The sequence below is a fragment of the Oncorhynchus masou genome, chromosome 16 (assembly GCF_036934945.1).
Source record: "Oncorhynchus masou masou isolate Uvic2021 chromosome 16, UVic_Omas_1.1, whole genome shotgun sequence".
NCBI classification, from domain to species: domain Eukaryota; kingdom Metazoa; phylum Chordata; class Actinopteri; order Salmoniformes; family Salmonidae; genus Oncorhynchus; species Oncorhynchus masou.
This window is the reverse complement of record NC_088227.1, coordinates 24,305,681-24,323,817: the sequence shown is the minus strand read 5'-3', so window position 1 is coordinate 24,323,817 and position 18,137 is coordinate 24,305,681. Positions and strand designations below refer to the sequence as shown.

At 43.3% G+C, this 18,137-nt stretch overlaps 1 protein-coding gene across 2 annotated transcripts; it reads left to right on the top strand.

Moving 5' to 3' along the window:
• The first annotated feature begins 938 nt into the window (after positions 1-938).
• tmem18 (transmembrane protein 18) lies at positions 939-14,847 on the top strand. 2 transcript variants are annotated; one of them, XM_064991267.1, is made up of 5 exons: positions 939-1,844; positions 13,506-13,623; positions 13,775-13,829; positions 13,942-14,035; positions 14,138-14,847. In XM_064991267.1, the coding sequence occupies exons 1-5, from the start codon at positions 1,785-1,787 to the stop codon at positions 14,234-14,236; spliced, it is 426 nt and encodes a 141-aa protein (XP_064847339.1). In that variant the 5' UTR covers positions 939-1,784; the 3' UTR covers positions 14,237-14,847. The 2 variants fall into 2 exon arrangements, with proteins under 2 accessions (XP_064847339.1, XP_064847337.1); XM_064991265.1 differs by lacking the exon at positions 939-1,844 and adding an exon at positions 12,963-13,134.
• Positions 14,848-18,137: the final 3,290 nt, after the last annotated feature.

Genomic DNA, 18,137 nt, shown 5'->3' with positions numbered 1-18,137 from the left:
TTATTCCTGTACTTTGTATGGGGTTTGTCATGGTCCTTCCAACTGATTGACGGCAGTTGGTCACATGTCATTTCTTCCTTATCTGTCTTGGCTTTGTTAAGAAATATTTTACCATTCACTCACATGCTGTGGTGTGTGTTGTGTATAAGGTTATAATAACTGGGAAAGAGTCTGCCAATCTGCCAATCAGTTATATTGGATCACGTTAAAAATCCTGTTGCCGCTACATGCCCCCAGGAATTCACTGTAAACAGAACCATCTAATATCAATGCTACAGGTCTGCAGGTGACAGGGGTGTTTGGACGTTTGATTTGAGGCCTTGATAGTGATACATTTCAAGACTACAGGTTGGGAAATGTTTTGGTGTTTTTGAACATCCCTTGATGCAGTCAGTTCAGACACTCTGGGATAGCGCCAGCTGGCCAGCCCTTTCCTGAACACTAAACATGGAACACTATTGTTCAGCACAGGGATCACTGCTTATTTTAGTTAGACAAATAAAAAGGATGTGGTGATTTCCCCCTTGCTGTGCTGGGCGCCCATTGTCTGAGTATGGAGCAGATTGGTTCGGTCTGAGCATGTGTTTAATAATGTAATCCCTTATTCTTGACCTAGTTCTGTCCTCAAGATCTGTTGATGAGTTGTAAAATCATCCTCACACTTACAGCAGCCCACTGTATGTTCCATCTGCAGATAGGATGAGTCATTTAATGATGATTAGGTTTGTATTGCTGATGATGGTTGTTAATTGATGATCAGTTTATTGACTTTGCTCTCTGTGCGTGCTTTGTCTTCCAGAATGTCGGCAAGGCCCTTCGCTACAGCTGGAAGTGTTTGATGCTTGGTCTTCACAGTATGGCAGCAGGCTATTCCACCCCACTCACTGCCGCTGCTACCCTCGTTCCAGAGTTTCATGCAGGCAGGGACAGGGGCTGAGAGGACCAATCACATTGATCTGTAATCCTTCTTAATGTTCACTGACTCTATCGCTGTGGCCCCAGAGTCTCAAATTAAACCAGCACTGAAAACGCTCAATTGTGAGTCTTCTCTACATTATGAAATGATAGAATTTCAATATCCTGTTGTAGAATAATGATAAAAATGATTTGATTCTCATTGCAAGATTTTGCATGTTTATAAGATGTAATAAACTGCTTATGTTTTTATAGTTACTTAATAGGAACTTTGTAGGAACCACATTGATGCATTTGTAATTACATTTATGTGACAGAATGTTGACATGATTAGGAAATATATCTATGTCAGACATTTTATACTTTTACAATGACTTTAACATTGAAATATATGGAATATTTTGTATATTTGTAAACACTTTAATTACAACATTTCACAGTTACTTACTGCACAATTATTAATTATTTTCTCAAATATACATTGTGCCCTTTTCAACTCAAAGAATTTCTGTAACATGCAACCATCACCTTGTGTAAAGCCTGTTAAAGAGACAGCAGGAGAGAAAAGGAAAATTGTGTGGCACAAACAGAATGTGTCTTTGTTCTATGGCGTCAGATTGTGAATCAGGGGTGGACAGGAGCTTGTTAACAAAGGGATTTAGATAGAGACAGGAAAGAATTAGCGGGGTTGGGGTGGAAAGGGGAACCAAAACAGGAAAGCAAACTGAATCAAGGCTTGAGGGCCTCTTCCTGCACACTGGGGACAGTCTGTCTTTTGTCCCAGCCAGTCAACAGAAGCAGGGGCATAGCACAACCCCAGTGGATTTATAGCAGAATAATAGATTTTCAGAATATCTTCTAAATGTAATATGATAGAAAGAAAAATGTATGTTTCTATGATAAAGAAAGCTGACAGCGAGAAGTTAACAGTGAGTACAGTATATCTTCATGTGCAAATAGACAGATGAATTGTGACTAAAATGCCAGTGATATGCTACCAAAGAATACACACTGCATCTCTATATTGCCTATATCTGTCTTTGAAAGTCCGTTTCTATGTGAATAAATACAATTTAAACTTATGCCTGAGGCTATGTGCTGTATTATAGCTCTACTGTAGAGTATGTCTGTGTTTTTTTGCAGTATATATATTATAAAACTTCTGATGAATACCCATCGGTGGAAAACCTGATGGTCTTTCCACAATGTTAGCTGGAGGCTGAAACACAGTTGAACCAGGAGGTACGGTGATGCGAAAGAATGGTGCTGTTAAGATCAGAGATGTATCTCCTGAGTACACCAAGTAGTAAGACTTACAGGTCTTCATTCTCTTTTGAGAACCTTAATGATCTTCAAATGGAGTCAGACAGCAGTGGTGAGCCAGTCCAGGGTGAGCCAGTCCAGGGTGAGCCAGTCCAGGGTGAGCCAGTCCAGGATGAGCCAGTCCAGGGTGAGCCAGTCCAGGGTGAGCCAGTCCAGGGTGAGCCAGTCCAGGGTGAGCCAGTCCAGGATGAGCCAGTCCAGGGTGAGCCAGTCCAGGGTGAGCCAGTCCAGGGTGAGCCAGTCCAGGGTGAGCCAGTCCAGGATGAAGTGGGCCTACCTGCGGGAACGACCACCGAGAAGGAGCTGAGTGTAGAGGGAAGCGGTATGATGAGGAGGGTTGGCGTGAAGTGCAAAAAGAAGGATACGTGCTCTAGTAGCTCAGAGATTGAACATGATGAGAGTTTGGATGTATTACCTGCGGAGAGGACCACCGAGTTCGGCCTCATCCTGAGGATGAAAAGGATGTTTCTGGTCCAGTGGGAGTGATGTTTGTGGAGAGAATGGATCCTTGCAGCATTTTGGCTGATCCATATGGGATGACAGGTTGGGGACCGTTGAGTTGGTGAGAGTAACTCGGAGTGGATAAGTGAGGAGCGGGAGCTCTGCATAACGCGATGGGGGACAAGAAATGAGACTTGCTTTGCTCTCATTGAAAGGATTGATAACGGGGGGGACATTAAGTGTTGAAGATCAGTTGACATTGAAGTTTCCCAATGTCTGTGATGCACACCGTTTGGTGGGACACAGATCCGGTGGAGAGCGTGGGGAAACGGAGAACACATTGTCTGTCCTGCTGAGTTTTGATGTAGAGCGACAAGGTCAAGTTAGGAAGTGTAAGTTATCTCATGAGAGCTTTTGTTTCCAAAAATACTACAGTGTTTTAGGTGTCAGGTATATGGGCATGTTGCAGCAGTGTGTAGGAGGGAGATTCCTAGATGTGAGAAGTGTGCATGAGGACATGAGATGAAGAAATATGTAGTATCGGTGGAGAAAGTTGTGTGTGTTAGCTGTGGGGGTGCCCGTGGGATTGGACATCGGAGGTGTCCAATGAGAAAAATGCAGGTTGAGGTTGCCAGGGTTAGAGTAGTACAGAAAGTATTGCTTGCCAAAGCAGTGAAGAGAGTGGCAGAGGAAGATGGGTACAGGGTGAGGGATACTGAGAGGATTCCTGTGAGTAGGCAGAGACCAAGACAGAATGATGGGAAGAAAAGTGCTTCAGTAAATTGGGCTGTTTAGCATTCATAGACATGGTTGTCAATTGTACTAGAGAAATGGATCAGAAGTCACAGAAAATAGAGGTTGTAGTGGCTGCGGCAGAGAAGTACTGCATAACATTTCCAGGAGGTGTTGAGTGGTAGTGTTCTGTCCTCTCAGACTGTCTGGAGTACGATTAAATAAAGAGAGGGGTAATAGTTAGTAGGGCAATGTTGGGTGTGCTACGTTCCTAAGGGAAGGTCTTGTATATCGTAATATACCTGTCCTATCTGAATATGAATGTGTGATGATGGAAATCTACAGTGCAGGAAGCAATATTAAGTTACAACATTTTTACAGCCCTTGTCATCTGTCGAGATGTTTGATGACATATCAGGAGAATTGGGGTCTAGAGAGATATGGTGCGGCCACTTTAATACACCTAATAGTTTATGGGGAAGCACACATACAGATGCTAATGGTACTATTGTGGAAGATATGATGGAGACAAGAGCATTAGCATGTCTTAACAATGGGCGTGGTACATTAGTTGATGTTGTTAGAGGGGTTACATCCTGCCTGGACCTCACACTGGCTTCTAGCTCTATTGCATCTATGTGTGAATGGAATGAAAGGAATGATTCTGCTGTTGGAAGTGATCATTTCCTGATTTGGTGTACCATGAACTGTCATGCTACTATTCCAGATAGGGTACCGTCCAGAAGATGGGGCTTTCATAAAGCAGACTGGGAAAAGTCTGGTGATCATTGCTTAAAGTCTGTTGAACAGTTGTCTTTAGAGAGGACGGTTGATGTATGTAATGCCTCTGTGACCTCTGATTTTGCGTCTGCGAATTTATATGTACCAGTGAGTGAAGTGTGTGAGAAAAGGAAGGGGGTTCCTTGGTGGACTGAAGAGTACACTGTGGCTATTCGGGAAAGAAATAGGGCAGGGTTGGAATATGACTCCTGATAATCTTGTTGATGTCCAGAGGAAGAGAGCTTTAGTACGTAGGATCATTAAGTCTGTCAAGAGAAATCCATGGAGGCAGTTCTGCTCTACAATAGGCAGGGGTACTGAGATGGGGGATGTATGGTCTATGTTGAAGAAGATGACTGGAAGAAGCAAGTCCACTCTAATTCCAGTTTTGGTTCTGGGTCAAAAAATGGCTATAACTGATAAAGAAAAAGCTGACTTGTTGTGGAAGACATTTGATAAGGTACATAGTGGGGTTACTTTGGATGAAGTATATAAGCAACACAGGTGTGACATTTTAAATGCTCCTGTTAATGTGTATAAGAAAAGGGATACTGTTGGCTCCTCTTTGAATGCTGTTTTTACCATACAGGAGATGGGTTCAGCCTCAAAAGGCTGTGGATATACAGCCCCAGGTCATGATCAGTTGTGCTATGTAATGTTTAATCATTTACCTGATGAGGTCATACATGTTCTCCTGGGATTATTTAATACGATTTGGAGTGAGGGGGTTATACCTTCTGGTTGGAAATGTGCAGTAATATTACCTTTTTATAAAGCCTGGTAAGGAACCTTTATGTGCTGATAGTTACAGACCAATAGCACTGACCTCTAACTTGTGTAAACTGATGGAAAAGATGATAGTCAACAGATTTTCATATTTCCTGGAACATAGAGGTTTATTCAATCAATGTCAAAGTGGATTCCGTAAAGGTAGATCTACTTTGGATGCATTAGTAAAGGTGATCAATGAAGTTGAAAAAACTTATGCAACTAGGTTTTGGTTTTCTTATTTAATCTCTCTTTTCTCTCTCTTTTTTATCTGATGCCTATGGAGTAGACAATGGTATTCCTCAAGGCAGTGCTGTCAGTCCTATGTTGTTCAACATTATGATTAACAATCTGTTTTCAAATGTAGGTAGGGATATTGGGGCTTCCCTGTATGCTGATGATGGAGCTATTTGGAAGAGGGGAAGGAATGTCTCTTGTGTGATCAAATCTACTCAACAAGCTATAGTGGATGTTGAAAGATGTTCAATTGACTTGGGTTTTTAAATTGTCAGTGGCAAAGTCTTGTTGTATGTTCTTCTCAAAGAAGAAAGTTGCTTATAATATACAGTTGTTTCTGTATGGACAGTCTATGGGAGGGTTCCCTCTCCGGGTCCCTCTCCGGCCTCGAGCTTACCAGGCTGCTCGTTATGGAGCACACCTGTCACCATCGTTACACGCACCTGCGCGTCATCAGACTCACCTGGACTCCGTCACTTCCCTGATTGCTTTCCCTATATACAGTGGGGCAAAAAAGTATTTAGTCAGCCACCAATTGTGCAAGTTCTCCCAATTAAAAAGATGAGAGAGGCCTGTAATTTTCATCATAGGTACACTTCAACAATGACAGACAAAATGAGAAAAAAATCAATTTTTTATGAATGAATTTATTTGCAAATTATGGTGGAAAATAAGTATTTGGTCATCTACAAACAAGCAAGATTTCTGGCTCTCACAGACCTGTAACTTCTTCGTTAAGAGGCTCCTCTGTCCTCCACTCGTTACCTGTATTAATGGCACCTGTTTGAACTTGTTATCAGTATAAAAGACACCTGTCCACAACCTCAAACAGTCACACTCCAAACTCCACTATGGCCAAGACCAAAGAGCTGTCAAAGGACACCAGAAACAAAATTGTAGACCTGCACCAGGCTGGGAAGACTGAATCTGCAATAGGTAAGCAGCATGGTTTGAAGAAATCAACTGTGGGAGCAATTATTAGGAAATGGAAGACATACAAGACCACTGATAATCTCCCTCGATCTGGGGCTCCACGTAAGATCTCACCCCGTGGGGTCAAAATGATCACAAGAACGGTGAGCAAAAATCCCAGAACCACACGGGGGGACCTAGTGAATGACCTGCAGAGAGCTGGGACCAAAGTAACAAAGCCTACCATCAGTAACACACTACGCCGCCAGGGACTCAAATCCTGCAGTGCCAGACGTGTCCAGGCCCGTCTGAAGTTTGCTAGAGAGCATTTGGATGATCCAGAAGAAGATTGGGAGAATGTCATATGGTCAGATGAAACCAAAATATAACGTTTTGGTAAAAACTCAACACACTCCGACAGGTTTATGCGTGGACACAACAATACAGACTCTGAGTCTGACATTTTGTTGTGATTGGGAAGCAGCGCGCTGTCACTTGGTTTGGAGCTCAGGGAGAAGTGATGGAGAGGCTGAAAGCTGTGGCTAGCGATGAATTGTTGATAAACAAACAACCAAACATTACTCGGTGTGGTGACGGTTTGGCACGGCTGTGCTGTGACTGGGTCAGAGATGACAGGAGATAGTGATGGAGAAGAAAGTGCAGCAAGTATGGAACACAGTGGTACAAATAAAGGAGGGCGTATTTAAGAGAAAAAGAAAGTGGTTAGAAAAAGGGAGCAGGTGTTTGAAAGGGAGCGAGAGGTCTATGGAGGCAGAGAGGAGGCAGAAAAGGACGTTTGAGGAGACCAACATAGTTTCCAACGCTAGTGGCAGTTCGGAGGTAGAAAGTGCCGAGGAAGGGAACATAAGACACGAGGGGAGCATGGAGGTGAGGAGGAGCAGAAAATGATTCTGAAGTTTTGGGAGGAAGGGTAGTTGTGGCTATGATGCCAATAAGGTTGACAGCTGTGGTAAAAGAGTGGATTGGGGAAGTTGTCAATGCTAAAATGTTGAGATGGGATTTTGTTGGTGTTCTGTAAGGACATGGCGCAGAGGGAAAAATCTCTGAGTGAAGCAAATAGGGAAGTGTAAGGTGGTGTGGAGCAGCCGGACTGATCAAGCAGGGAAGCAGTGGATTAAAGGGGTGATAACAGGAGTGCAGAGGGGGAGAGAGGGAGAGAGGGAGAGGGGGAGAGGGAGAGAGAGGGAGAGGGGGAGAGAGGGAGAGGGGGAGAGAGGGAGAGAGGGAGAGGGGCAGAGGGGGAGAGAGGGAAAGAGGGAGAGGGGGAGAGGGAGAGAGAGGGAGAAGGGGAGAGGGAGAGAGAGGGAGAAGGGGAGAGGGGGAGAGGGGGAGAGGGAGAGGGGGAGAGGGGCAGAGAGGGAGAGGGGGAGAGAGGGAGAGAGGGAGAGGGGCAGAGGGGGAGAGAGGGAAAGAGGGAGAGGGGGAGAGGGAGAGAGAGGGAGAGGGGGAGAGGGGGAGAGAAAGGAGCATCCTGGAGTGCTGGATAGGAGGGAGGATGTAACTGATGAATGCACCATTTACCATGGCAGAAGTGAAAAAGGTAAATAGGTTAGGCTGTGGTAACTTCACCTGGGAAAGATGAGGTGTGCTATGTTATGTTGGCCCATCTTAGTGATGGTGCATTGGATAAGGAATTGGTGTTGTACAACAGAGTGTGGGAAAAGGAGAAACTACCAGGCAGTTGGAAGGAGCCAGTAGTGGTACCAATCCGGAAGCCAGGAAAGGACCCAACGAGGCCAACAAGCTATCGGCCAATAGCTTTAACATCACATGTATGTAAGATTATGGAGATATGATTATGGAGACGCTAATTTACTTCCTGGAGAGCAGGGGGCTAGTATCGCCACATCAGAGTGAGTTCAGGAAGGGTAGGAGAACTACAGACTCAGTGATCTGCTTAAAAGCAGAGGTCAGGAAGGCTCAGGTGAACAAGGAGTCTGTTGTAGCTAACTTTTTTCATGTGGAGAAGGCGTATGATATGAGGGGCTGTTAATCAAGCTTGATATCATTGGGTTCGGAGGAAGAACGTACAACTGGATAAAGGATTTCCTGTTTGGAAGGTCTATCCAGGTGAGGGTGGGGAAGTCTTTATCAGGCAGCTACCTGGTGGATAACCGTAGACCAATGGGGAGCGTGATTCGTCCTCTGTTGTTCTCAATCACGATCAATTATGTTTACTCAGGTACAGACGGATATTGGGAGGTCGTTATTTGCAGATGATGGGGCCTCATGGAAGAGGGGAAGAAATGTGCCATACATAGTCAGGAAGGTACAGGAAGCAATTGATGAGGTTGAGCAGTGGGCATTAATGTTGGGATTCAGGTTCTCTGTAGAGAACTCAGAGAGTGTTCTTTACCAGGGTGAAGGTGGCAGATGAGGTATGCTTGAGGTTATATGGGAGAAAGTTGGTGAGGGCGGGGGCCTTCAGGTTCCTTGGGGTGTACTTTGACACTAGACTGACCTGGGCAGAACACAATGAGAGAGTGGTGGGAAAGTGTAAGAAGGTGCTAAATGTGATGCTCTGTCTAATGGGGAAGGAGTGGAGGGCTGGGCGTTCCTCATTCAGGACCATGTATGTTGTATTGATCCGATCTGTAATAGACTATGGCAGTATAGCGTATGGTTGGGCAGCCCGGACCTCATTGTAAAGGCTAGATGTCATACAGGGGCAAGGACTGTAGTGGGGAGTTTCGGGCCTCCCCAGTGGCTGCACTACAGGTGGAGATAGGGGATATGCAATTGCAGATTAGGAGACAGCAGCTGGCAATGGATTATTGGGTTAACTTACAGGGACATGGGGTGTCTCATCCTGCAAAAGGGATTTTACAGGCATGCTGGGAACATGAGCGAAGACAGAACACAAGCTTTGGGTGGGGGGGGGGGGGGGGGGTAATACCCAGGTGAAGGAGATGGGACTGTATGGAAGGGAGTTTAGTCCAATGGTAGCGCTTCCTGTAAATCCACCATGGCTACTCCCGCCTTCAGTAGTTGATCTAGAAGTGTTGGAGAGACTACAGGAAGATAGTGAGAGTGTTGATCCATCTGATTGGTTTAACCCTTGTGTTTAACCCTTGTAAAAAATGACTCGCCACTATGTTTAACAGCAGAGAAAACCCACTAAATAAAACATGTTAAACTTGAAATTTGATTACTTTTCCTAGAGTGACCCCAACATTAGAAAAAGTGAAACATCGCCTTTGTTCATATTTCCATGAAAGCTGTACACCACCAGGGTACAAAGATTGTCTAAGGGTCATTTTTGACCCGGCAGTTATAAAATCCTTTACACACCACAAAATCCACAAAGACACACACACACACACACACACACACACACACACACACACACACAAAATGAGAAATTGAGATTATGTGTGCTACTGGTTGAACTCAGCCAACAGCTCCTGAAGAGGAAGATCACCATGGTTGGCACAGTTAGAAAGAACAAGCCTGAGCTCCCCCCTGCACTCTTCACAACAAGGGGGAGAGAGGCCTTCTCATCAAAGCTTGTCTTCACCCCCAGCATCACTTTAGTTTCTTACCTCCCAAAGAGGAACAATAATGTGGTCGTCCTGAGCACACTGCACAAAATGGCTGAGATCAGTGATCGTGAGGACAGGAAGCCAGCCATCATCCTGGACTACAACCACAACAAAGGAGGTGTGGACAACCTGGACAAGGTGATTGGAACTTACAGCTGCAGGAGGATGACTGCCCGCTGGCCCCTGGTCATCTTCCATAACACCATTGATGTGTCCTCATACAATGCCTTCATGATATGGAACAAGATCAACCCTACCTGGATGCCTGATAAGTGGAACAAGGGGAGGGTGTTCCTGGAGCAGATGGGAAAGGCACTTGTAACCCCACACATTCAAAGACGGGAGTGCCTCCCCCGCACTGCAACCTCTGTAGGGCTTGTGAAAACTGTTCAAGGGGCTGAATCTTGTTCTGATCCACCTGAGGCTGCAGCTGGACCAGGCAAGAGGAGGAGATGCCAATTCTGCCCTCCAAAGAAAGTATGTCAAACAAACACTATGTGCTGCACATGTGGCATCCACACACACTTGCATACTGAGCTACATGTGCAAATTAGAGTTTTTATTTTACCTTTATTTAACTAGGCAAGTCAGTTAAGAACAAATTCTTATTTTCAATGACGGCCTAGGAACTGTGGGTTAACTGCCTGTTCAGGGGGCAGAACAACAGATTTGTACCTTGTCAGCTCGGGGGTTGGAACTTGCAACCTTCCGGTTACTAGTCCAATGCTCTAACCACTAGGCTACCCTGTACCTGATTGATTTATGTTCTTCAAGTTTTTGTTTAGTGCCTATTATCTTATTTTATTCTCATTTATTGTTGTTGTTCATACACCTTGTGGGTGGGGACAATGTGTCACGAAGTCAGCCCCTCTCCTTGTTCGGGAGACGTTCGGCGATCGATGTCACCGGCTTTCTAGCCATCACCGCTCCACCTTTCGTATATCCATTTGTCTTGTCTTGTTTCCATACACACCTGGTTTACATTTCCCCAATTAAGCTACTTGTATTTAACCCTCTGTTTCCCATCATGCTTTGTGTGTAATTGTTTTCATGTTAGGTGGTGTTAGTTTACGCGCGCTACTTTTATGGTCCGTTTTTTGAGTGCGTTTGTTTCATGTCGTGCTCTCGTTTTTGGAACTATAATAAAAGTGCACCTGTTCATTGTATCTGCTCTCCTGCACTTGACTTCGCCTCCAATACATCATCCTGACGCAATGGTTAAAAAAATGGGAGAAGGCTAGTATTTTGTAGTTGAATTCCTTATTGTATAGTATATATTCCAGACGGTTATTGTTCCCCTTCAATAAAATCCATTCAAACTACTTTCTGCACATTTCTGCTACTTTCTTAGGCTATACAAGCGCTATCTCTTGCTAAAAAAATATGTTTACACCTATGCAGTTCCTTTAGCAATAATAACAATAATTAACCTCTACTTTAGTAAAGAAACAATTGTGACCGGTGTGTTGTAATAAAAACGAGTGGTGTCCAATGATTAAATGCAGTCTTTCTGCATTGTGAAGAGGGAAAACCCAGATATTCACAAAGTTTGTGTTGAATGACAGGTTGTTTCTTCATGCAAAATAGATTTGGGGTTTAAAGTTCAATTAAGCTGCTTTATGTTAGGGGTTTAGTGAAGGCGGGTCATTTTTGACCAATAGGACAAGGGGAGTATACAGAATGTTAAGACTACACAAGGGTTAAGAGGCATCTGGATACTGTGTATTTTGTGGCCATTTACACAGAGAGTTCAAAAGATCCAAAGACAGGACGCGCTGGGTCAGCATTTGTAGTGCAGGAATGTGGGGTGGAAGTCAGGAAACATATTACAGATCATCTGGCTGTATATGTGGCGGAGCTGATGGCCATACTGTTGGCATTTTTATTTTATTTAACCTTTATTTAACTAGGCAAGTTAGTTAAGAACATATTCTTATTTACAATGACGGCCTACCAAAAGGCAAAATTCCTCCTACAGGGACGGGGGCCTGGGATTTAAAAAAATAAATAATAATAATATAGGACAAAACACACATCACCACAAGAGAGACAACACAACACTACATAAAGAGAGACCTAAGACAACAACATAGCATGGCAGCAACACATGACAACACAGCATGCTAACAACACAACATGACAACAACATGGTAGCAACACAACATGGCAGCAGCACAACATGGTAGCAACACAACATGGCAGCAGCACAACATGGTTGCAGCACAAAACAGGGTACAAACATTATTGGGCACAGGCAACAGCACAAAGGGCAAGAAGGTAGAGACAACAATACATCACGCAAAGCAGCCACAAGTGTCAGTAAGTGTCCATGATTGAATCTTTGAATGAAGAGATTGAGATAAAACTGTCCATTTTGGGTGTTGGTTGCAGCTTGTTCCAGTCGCTCGTTGCAGTGGGTGGAGGAGGTCAAGCCAGACAGAGTAGTTATTTGCTCTGATTCATGTGCAGTGTTAATGAGTACCCAGTCTTTTAGCTAACATAGCAGACATGACCTGCTTTATGAGGTGCTACAAACCCATGGCAGGATTAGACAGATGGGTGTACAGGTAAGAGTTACTCGGATCCCAGCCCATGTGGGGGTAGAGGGGAACGAGGCAGTTGATGTACTGGCTAAACAAGCACTTAGAATTGGGGATGTTGTAGTTTCAACGAGCAAGACAGAGGCAAAAGCCTGATATGGACAGTGATGGTGCAGAGACAACAGGAGCAGTGGAATAGAGATACTAAGGGCAGTACAGAGGAAAGTCGGGGAGGGGAGGACGGCAGGAAGGGACAGAAGAGAGGAAGCTATTTTTACAAGATTAAGGGTGGGACACCGCCAGTTGAATAAGACCTTAAATGTCATAGGAAAGCATCCAACAGGAAAGTGTGATTATTGCCGGGAAACAAAGCCCGTGGAGCATGTATTGCTATGGTGTGGGCAGTATCAGAGGGAAAGAGAGAGGCTGAGATCTAGTATGAGGGAGAAGGGGATACAGGAAATTAGTTTAAAGAGTATATCGAGTAAAACTTCATTAGATGTAGTCTCAAATGTTTTGTTATCTTTTTAAGAGCAACGGCTGACAGGTAGGATTTAGTTTCTCCCTGTCTCTGGCCCACACTCCAGTACAGTAGGTGGCGGTAATGCACCATGTTGTTGGATGCCAACCACCGATAAACCCCACCGAAGAAGACCACACACTCCAGTGCAATAGGTGGCGGCATTCAACTTTAACGTTTGTTTGCGGACCGCCACTATATCATAGAAGAAGAAAAAACGGTGACGTCAAGTTTCGGCGACGTAGGGGGCGTTTCTTCCGCATTCGTTTCTTGTGTTTACACAGTAGTTGTGAACGTGTATTTTGTCAAGATGATTGATCAGAAAGCACAAAATATAAGCTCTATTCCAATCGATGCATTTAGCAATATGCGAATCACATCAATATGGACATTTCTGATGTCTGTAAGTTTGGTTTGTCTTTCTTATTCCTCGGAACGTTCTCTCTGATGCTAGCTTGCCTTAGGAAAGATGAGTTAGCCTAGCTGGTTTAGCTTGAGAGCTAGCTATCTTTGTTGGTTTCTCTACTATTCAAAATAGAGAAATATCTTACAAGATAAAATAGATTAAGTTAAAAAGATAGGTCTGACCAGTTATCTGGTTGTTGTGAATTTAGAGTGCTAGCTAGCTAGTATTACAGATGTTGCTTATGAGTTAGCTTGCTGCTTATCTAGTAGCTAGTATCAATGCCAACCCACTGTCCTCTAACACGATGCTGTTGATTGTTTGGAAATGTATCTAGCTAGCTAAACCACTGTTTAATCTAATTTCTGCAGATACAGTGGTCTGAGCCGTGGCTTATTGGACTTCTGGGGTTCCATGCTGTCTGTCTCCTTGCAACTCTCCTGACACGTAGATTCTACAGAGTGCAAATATGCCAGTTCCTTGTTATGGGTAAGTGGATGTGTGTTTCAACTACTAGCATTGTATAACATATTGTTGGTTATATGTAATGTGATCTGTATTTTTTTTTAAACACTATACATTTTATACACAAACATTTATTCATGCCATCCAGTAATTACTGTTTTCCCTCTCTCCAAAGTATGCATGGTGTACAGCGCTGAATATCTGAACGAGGTGGCAGCCATGAACTGGAGGTAAAGATCTAATTGAGCTGCAGTACATGGTATACTGGGAGAAAATATGTTGACTGTTTTTTTTGTAATTTAGTTAGTGTGGTGAGGAACAACTTATTTTATCATTTCACAGGTCATTTTCCAAGTTCCAGTACTTTGACTCAAATGGGATGTTCATATCTTTGGTCTACTCCATTCCCCTTCTGTTCAACACAATCATCATTGTTGTAAGTTTTAAAGGTCATTCTCAACCATTAAATCCCAAGTGAAACAGAGCTGATCCTAGGCTTGTGTTAACAGATCTGTGAATGTGTGTGTGTGTCTCTCAGGCGTTGTGGGTGTACAGGACGTTCTCCACCATGATAGAGCTGAAGACCCTGCAACTGAAGAGAAAGGCCCGTAGAGAGCAGAACAAGAAGACTGACTAATCACTTTCCTCTGGGACCTCCATTGAGATCAGTGGGGTGCTGACGCTGGGAATCACCTCAACTGGATCCATGTTAACTTGGCTAACATGGTGCCACATCAGCATCACATGGCAAACATCTGCATCACAACATGGTTGGTTCCAGTGCTTCGACTGCCTAAACTTTTTGAAAGGTAGATCTGTACTGTGTTTGTATTAACTACAGTATGAGAAGAGTGGAGGGGGTGATCACTATTGTCTTCCATCTTTTCAATGGGTAAATCTCACACCTGCGTTGCTTATATACTTGCCCAAGTTGACTTCCCTCTGCAAATCAGAACAGACTGGATGGCTGAAGAAGTATGGTTGTAGTAAAGTTGCCTTTTTTCATTAAGTGAATATCGTTTGATGGAATACAATGTACATATAAAACATTTATTAAGGGAACCAAATATGTTATCAAACATTTATAACATTTTTTTCTTCATATTATGTGATGAGAAGGTAACCTACTTGTTTTGCACAACAGTGTAATGCTCATGGCAAATATTGTCGTTATTTTGCATGTTGTGATAATGGTTATGGAAAATAAAATGTATTGAGGCATAAATGCAATTTTTTTGAACCCCTTATATAATGTGAATTCATGGAACCATGTGAATCCACTCCTGCACTTATTCTGTTCTCTACTAGTCCACAATAGGGCGATAGTGACCCAATGACTATATGCTCTGTACTCCAACACCCTCTGCGGGGTCGTAAAACAACCAGATAAATCTGGTTTTCATGGGAAATGAAAAAAGGACTTTAACAAGGCGACACTCCATCTTAACTCCTCCCCCATATTTACTGGATTGGTTCAACGGTGCAGAAGAGAACCTCCCCAGACACTTTTTCTCCTCCCCGGCGGGACCAGAAATGCCGCTACATTAGGTTAGTGCTCCATAAGGAGAGACATCAAGAATCAATAGCAAAGGAGCCTTTAAAGATGATTAACAGTGTAGATGATGCTACATTGAACACATAATTTATCTCACCGGGTCAAAGCAGATAAAATACAAAGGGTATTATGTTGATCTTTGGCAGATGCTAAGAAAACCTAAGCTACATTTACAAAAAGGCCGACCCTTTAAAAGAGGTCCAATAACTCACACCCCATTTTTCACTCTTTATCTCAGAGAGAGGAGGAACATCTGAATCCAGCTGCGGGTTATTTATTCACATTTTTTATTTTCCCAGATGCGTCCGACGTGTATTGGAATGCGGTTCCTGTGTTGGTATGCGGTTCCTTTCATAATCGGCCAGGGTTGATGGCTACGGACGTGATCATGTTCTCGGTTACAATCATGTTCTGAAAGTCATCTGAGGAGTTAAAGAGGAGGAGGGGCTTGGAAGGGCATTCATTGTCTCTGGTCTATGGGGCTGTTGCATGCCGAGGCCTGATGTTTTCCCCCTTCAGGATAGCTATGCAGTGATTCCCCTGCCAAAAGAAGGGCTTTAGAAGCCCTCCTCCTATGGCGAGGATAGACAGGTGCTTGTTCATCCACGCACAAGACCTAATCTTCTGAATATGTTCTGGGATATAAACTAATGTTGGAATATGTAAAATCAAAGAAGTTACCTAAGAGGTTTCAGATACAGGGAGGATTGCATGGAAATATGAAAAGAGACTATGGAAACCATATGTGGTAATTTATCCACTTCTGAATTCTAAGCACAATATAGATTTGAAAAAGCTAACAGGTGCTTTAAGCTCTCATCCAGTTGTATTCTGTGCTTGTGAGCTCGCCTATTTTCTGACCAAGTGCCTTGTCAGGGTTTGCGGTGTTGTGGCCTGCAGATGCCCAAAACCTCATGTTGTTCGGATCCGTGAATGATTCACCACCCATCTCTCTCACCTTGTAGGCCTTGTCAGGGAATTCCTGTTTGATTCCATTCCCAGATTCCGGCCTGGCCATTGCAGTGCCGCGGAAACTGTTAGAAATGTTCCCAACCTTAATCCATGTTGTGAATCGGATTTCAGACAAGCATCTGCAAAACATCCTCACAAACCCTTGGCACAGGTCCCTGGCAAACCCAGTTGAAAGAACAAGGAGCGAGCAGATACTGCCAGCTTTTAATAAACGATCCCCCTCAACCCCTGGAAACTTCACCCTGTTGCAGTGCAGATTATTATTACATAGACGCCGACATGCTTTGACTGTATGGGAGTTGCCACTAAGTGAGCTGGAATCAGAGTAGATCTTACAGATGTTTTTGATTGCACCCCCATCTGTGCTGAATGACAAACCAAATAAACACCAAACATTGTATATATATACCTGGGAGATAAACAAATGTTCTAATTCTGTTTGCTTACGACTTAAATCATCTGATCAACTGAGGTGAACAGTAAGCAATGACATCACAATATGACTATTAGTTGATCTTTCTTGGAATCTCTTTCTGTGCGCTGTGCTCTTTCTCAAGTGCTTCCCTGACTGTGTGAGATATGAGGTCATAAGATTAGACTTTGCTATACCAGTATATAATTAACCTGGCCAGGTTGGAGAGGAGAAAGGTGGTCAGTACTATATGCAGATAGCCTAGCGGTTAGAGTGTTGGGGCATAAACCAAAAGGTAGCTGGTTCAAATACCTGGGGGGACAAGGTAAAAAAAATATGCCGATGTTCCCTTGAGCAAGGCACTTAAACCTTTTTTTTTTTAATTCAAGCTGCTTTATTGGCATGAAAATCATTGTGTCAATATTGCCAAAGCAACAATGCATTCAATATACATTGTAATAAAATTATAAACAATAACAAATAATAATATAAAATGGTAGTAAATAATAATACAAAATGAAATACAAAAATAACAACATAGTAGAAATGTAATAAATTAAAAAATCTAAACATAAAAATAATAAAAATAAATAATTTGCTCCAGGGCTGATCCTGTAAACAACACATTTTACTGCACCTATCCGGTGTATGTGACAATAATCATATTATTATTACATAGATGCCAATATGCTTTAAATGTATGGGAGTTGCCACTAAGTGAGCTGGAAACGGAGTGGACAATCACAGTAAACTGAGTTTACTGTAAGTGTCCTTCCCTCATTATTGTGTTGTAACTGATCTTTTTAATTTGAGTGAGTGGAGTTTTTTTATGTTTTCACATCCACCACCAAGTGACCACACGGCTCTGATGGCATACCATCCTCCCCCTTTATGGTATGTGACACGCTTTTCCCATCATCCTCTCTGACGTGGGCATCCTTCTTCCCAGTCACGTGAACCAAGTGTCCAGGATTCCCGTCACAGCTTCCTGCTCTGATGACAGAGCAGGGTAGCTTGTCCTCACTCACGAAACCGGATATGGCAGCACACAGTCCACACAGAACACACACACACACAAATAAATAGAGGTTTGCACTTACCATGCACGTTTACTGAAAATGCAGAGAGCCATGCACCACACACACTTACATGCAGAGAGCCACACACACCAATAAATTCACATACAGCCTCTTTTCCTCTCTCTTGCTCACACCCACAATGCACATGGAAACTCAAAACACACCAGAAGCTACTCTACTGAGAAATGGAAGCACCTGTGCTAAAATGCTTCATAGAAAGTATCACTACACCAAAGCCACTCGCCTGATACTACCAGCATGTATTCGTGAGAGAGAGAGGATATAGGGGCTGATCCTTCTGGCTATAGAGCATTGTTGTTTCTGATCAGCGTTGTCTGATGTACAGGGCCTACAGAAAGTATTCATACCCCTTGCCCAATTCCACTTTTTGTTGTGTTACAGCCTGAATTCAAAATGTATTAAATATATTTTTTCCTCTCACCCATCTGCACACAACACCCCAAAATGACGAAGTGAAAACATGTTTTTATCAATTGTAGCTAATTTATAGAGAATTTAA

Excerpts from the sequence above, each read along its gene's own strand:
- tmem18 (XM_064991265.1), top strand. The coding sequence starts at position 13,042 with ATGATTGATCAGAAAGCACAAAATATAAGCTCTATTCCAATCGATGCA. Across the intron at positions 13,135-13,505 it reads TATGGACATTTCTGATGTCT|ATACAGTGGTCTGAGCCGTG; the intron begins GTAAGTTTGGTT and ends TAATTTCTGCAG. Across the intron at positions 13,624-13,774 it reads ATGCCAGTTCCTTGTTATGG|TATGCATGGTGTACAGCGCT; the intron begins GTAAGTGGATGT and ends CTCTCTCCAAAG.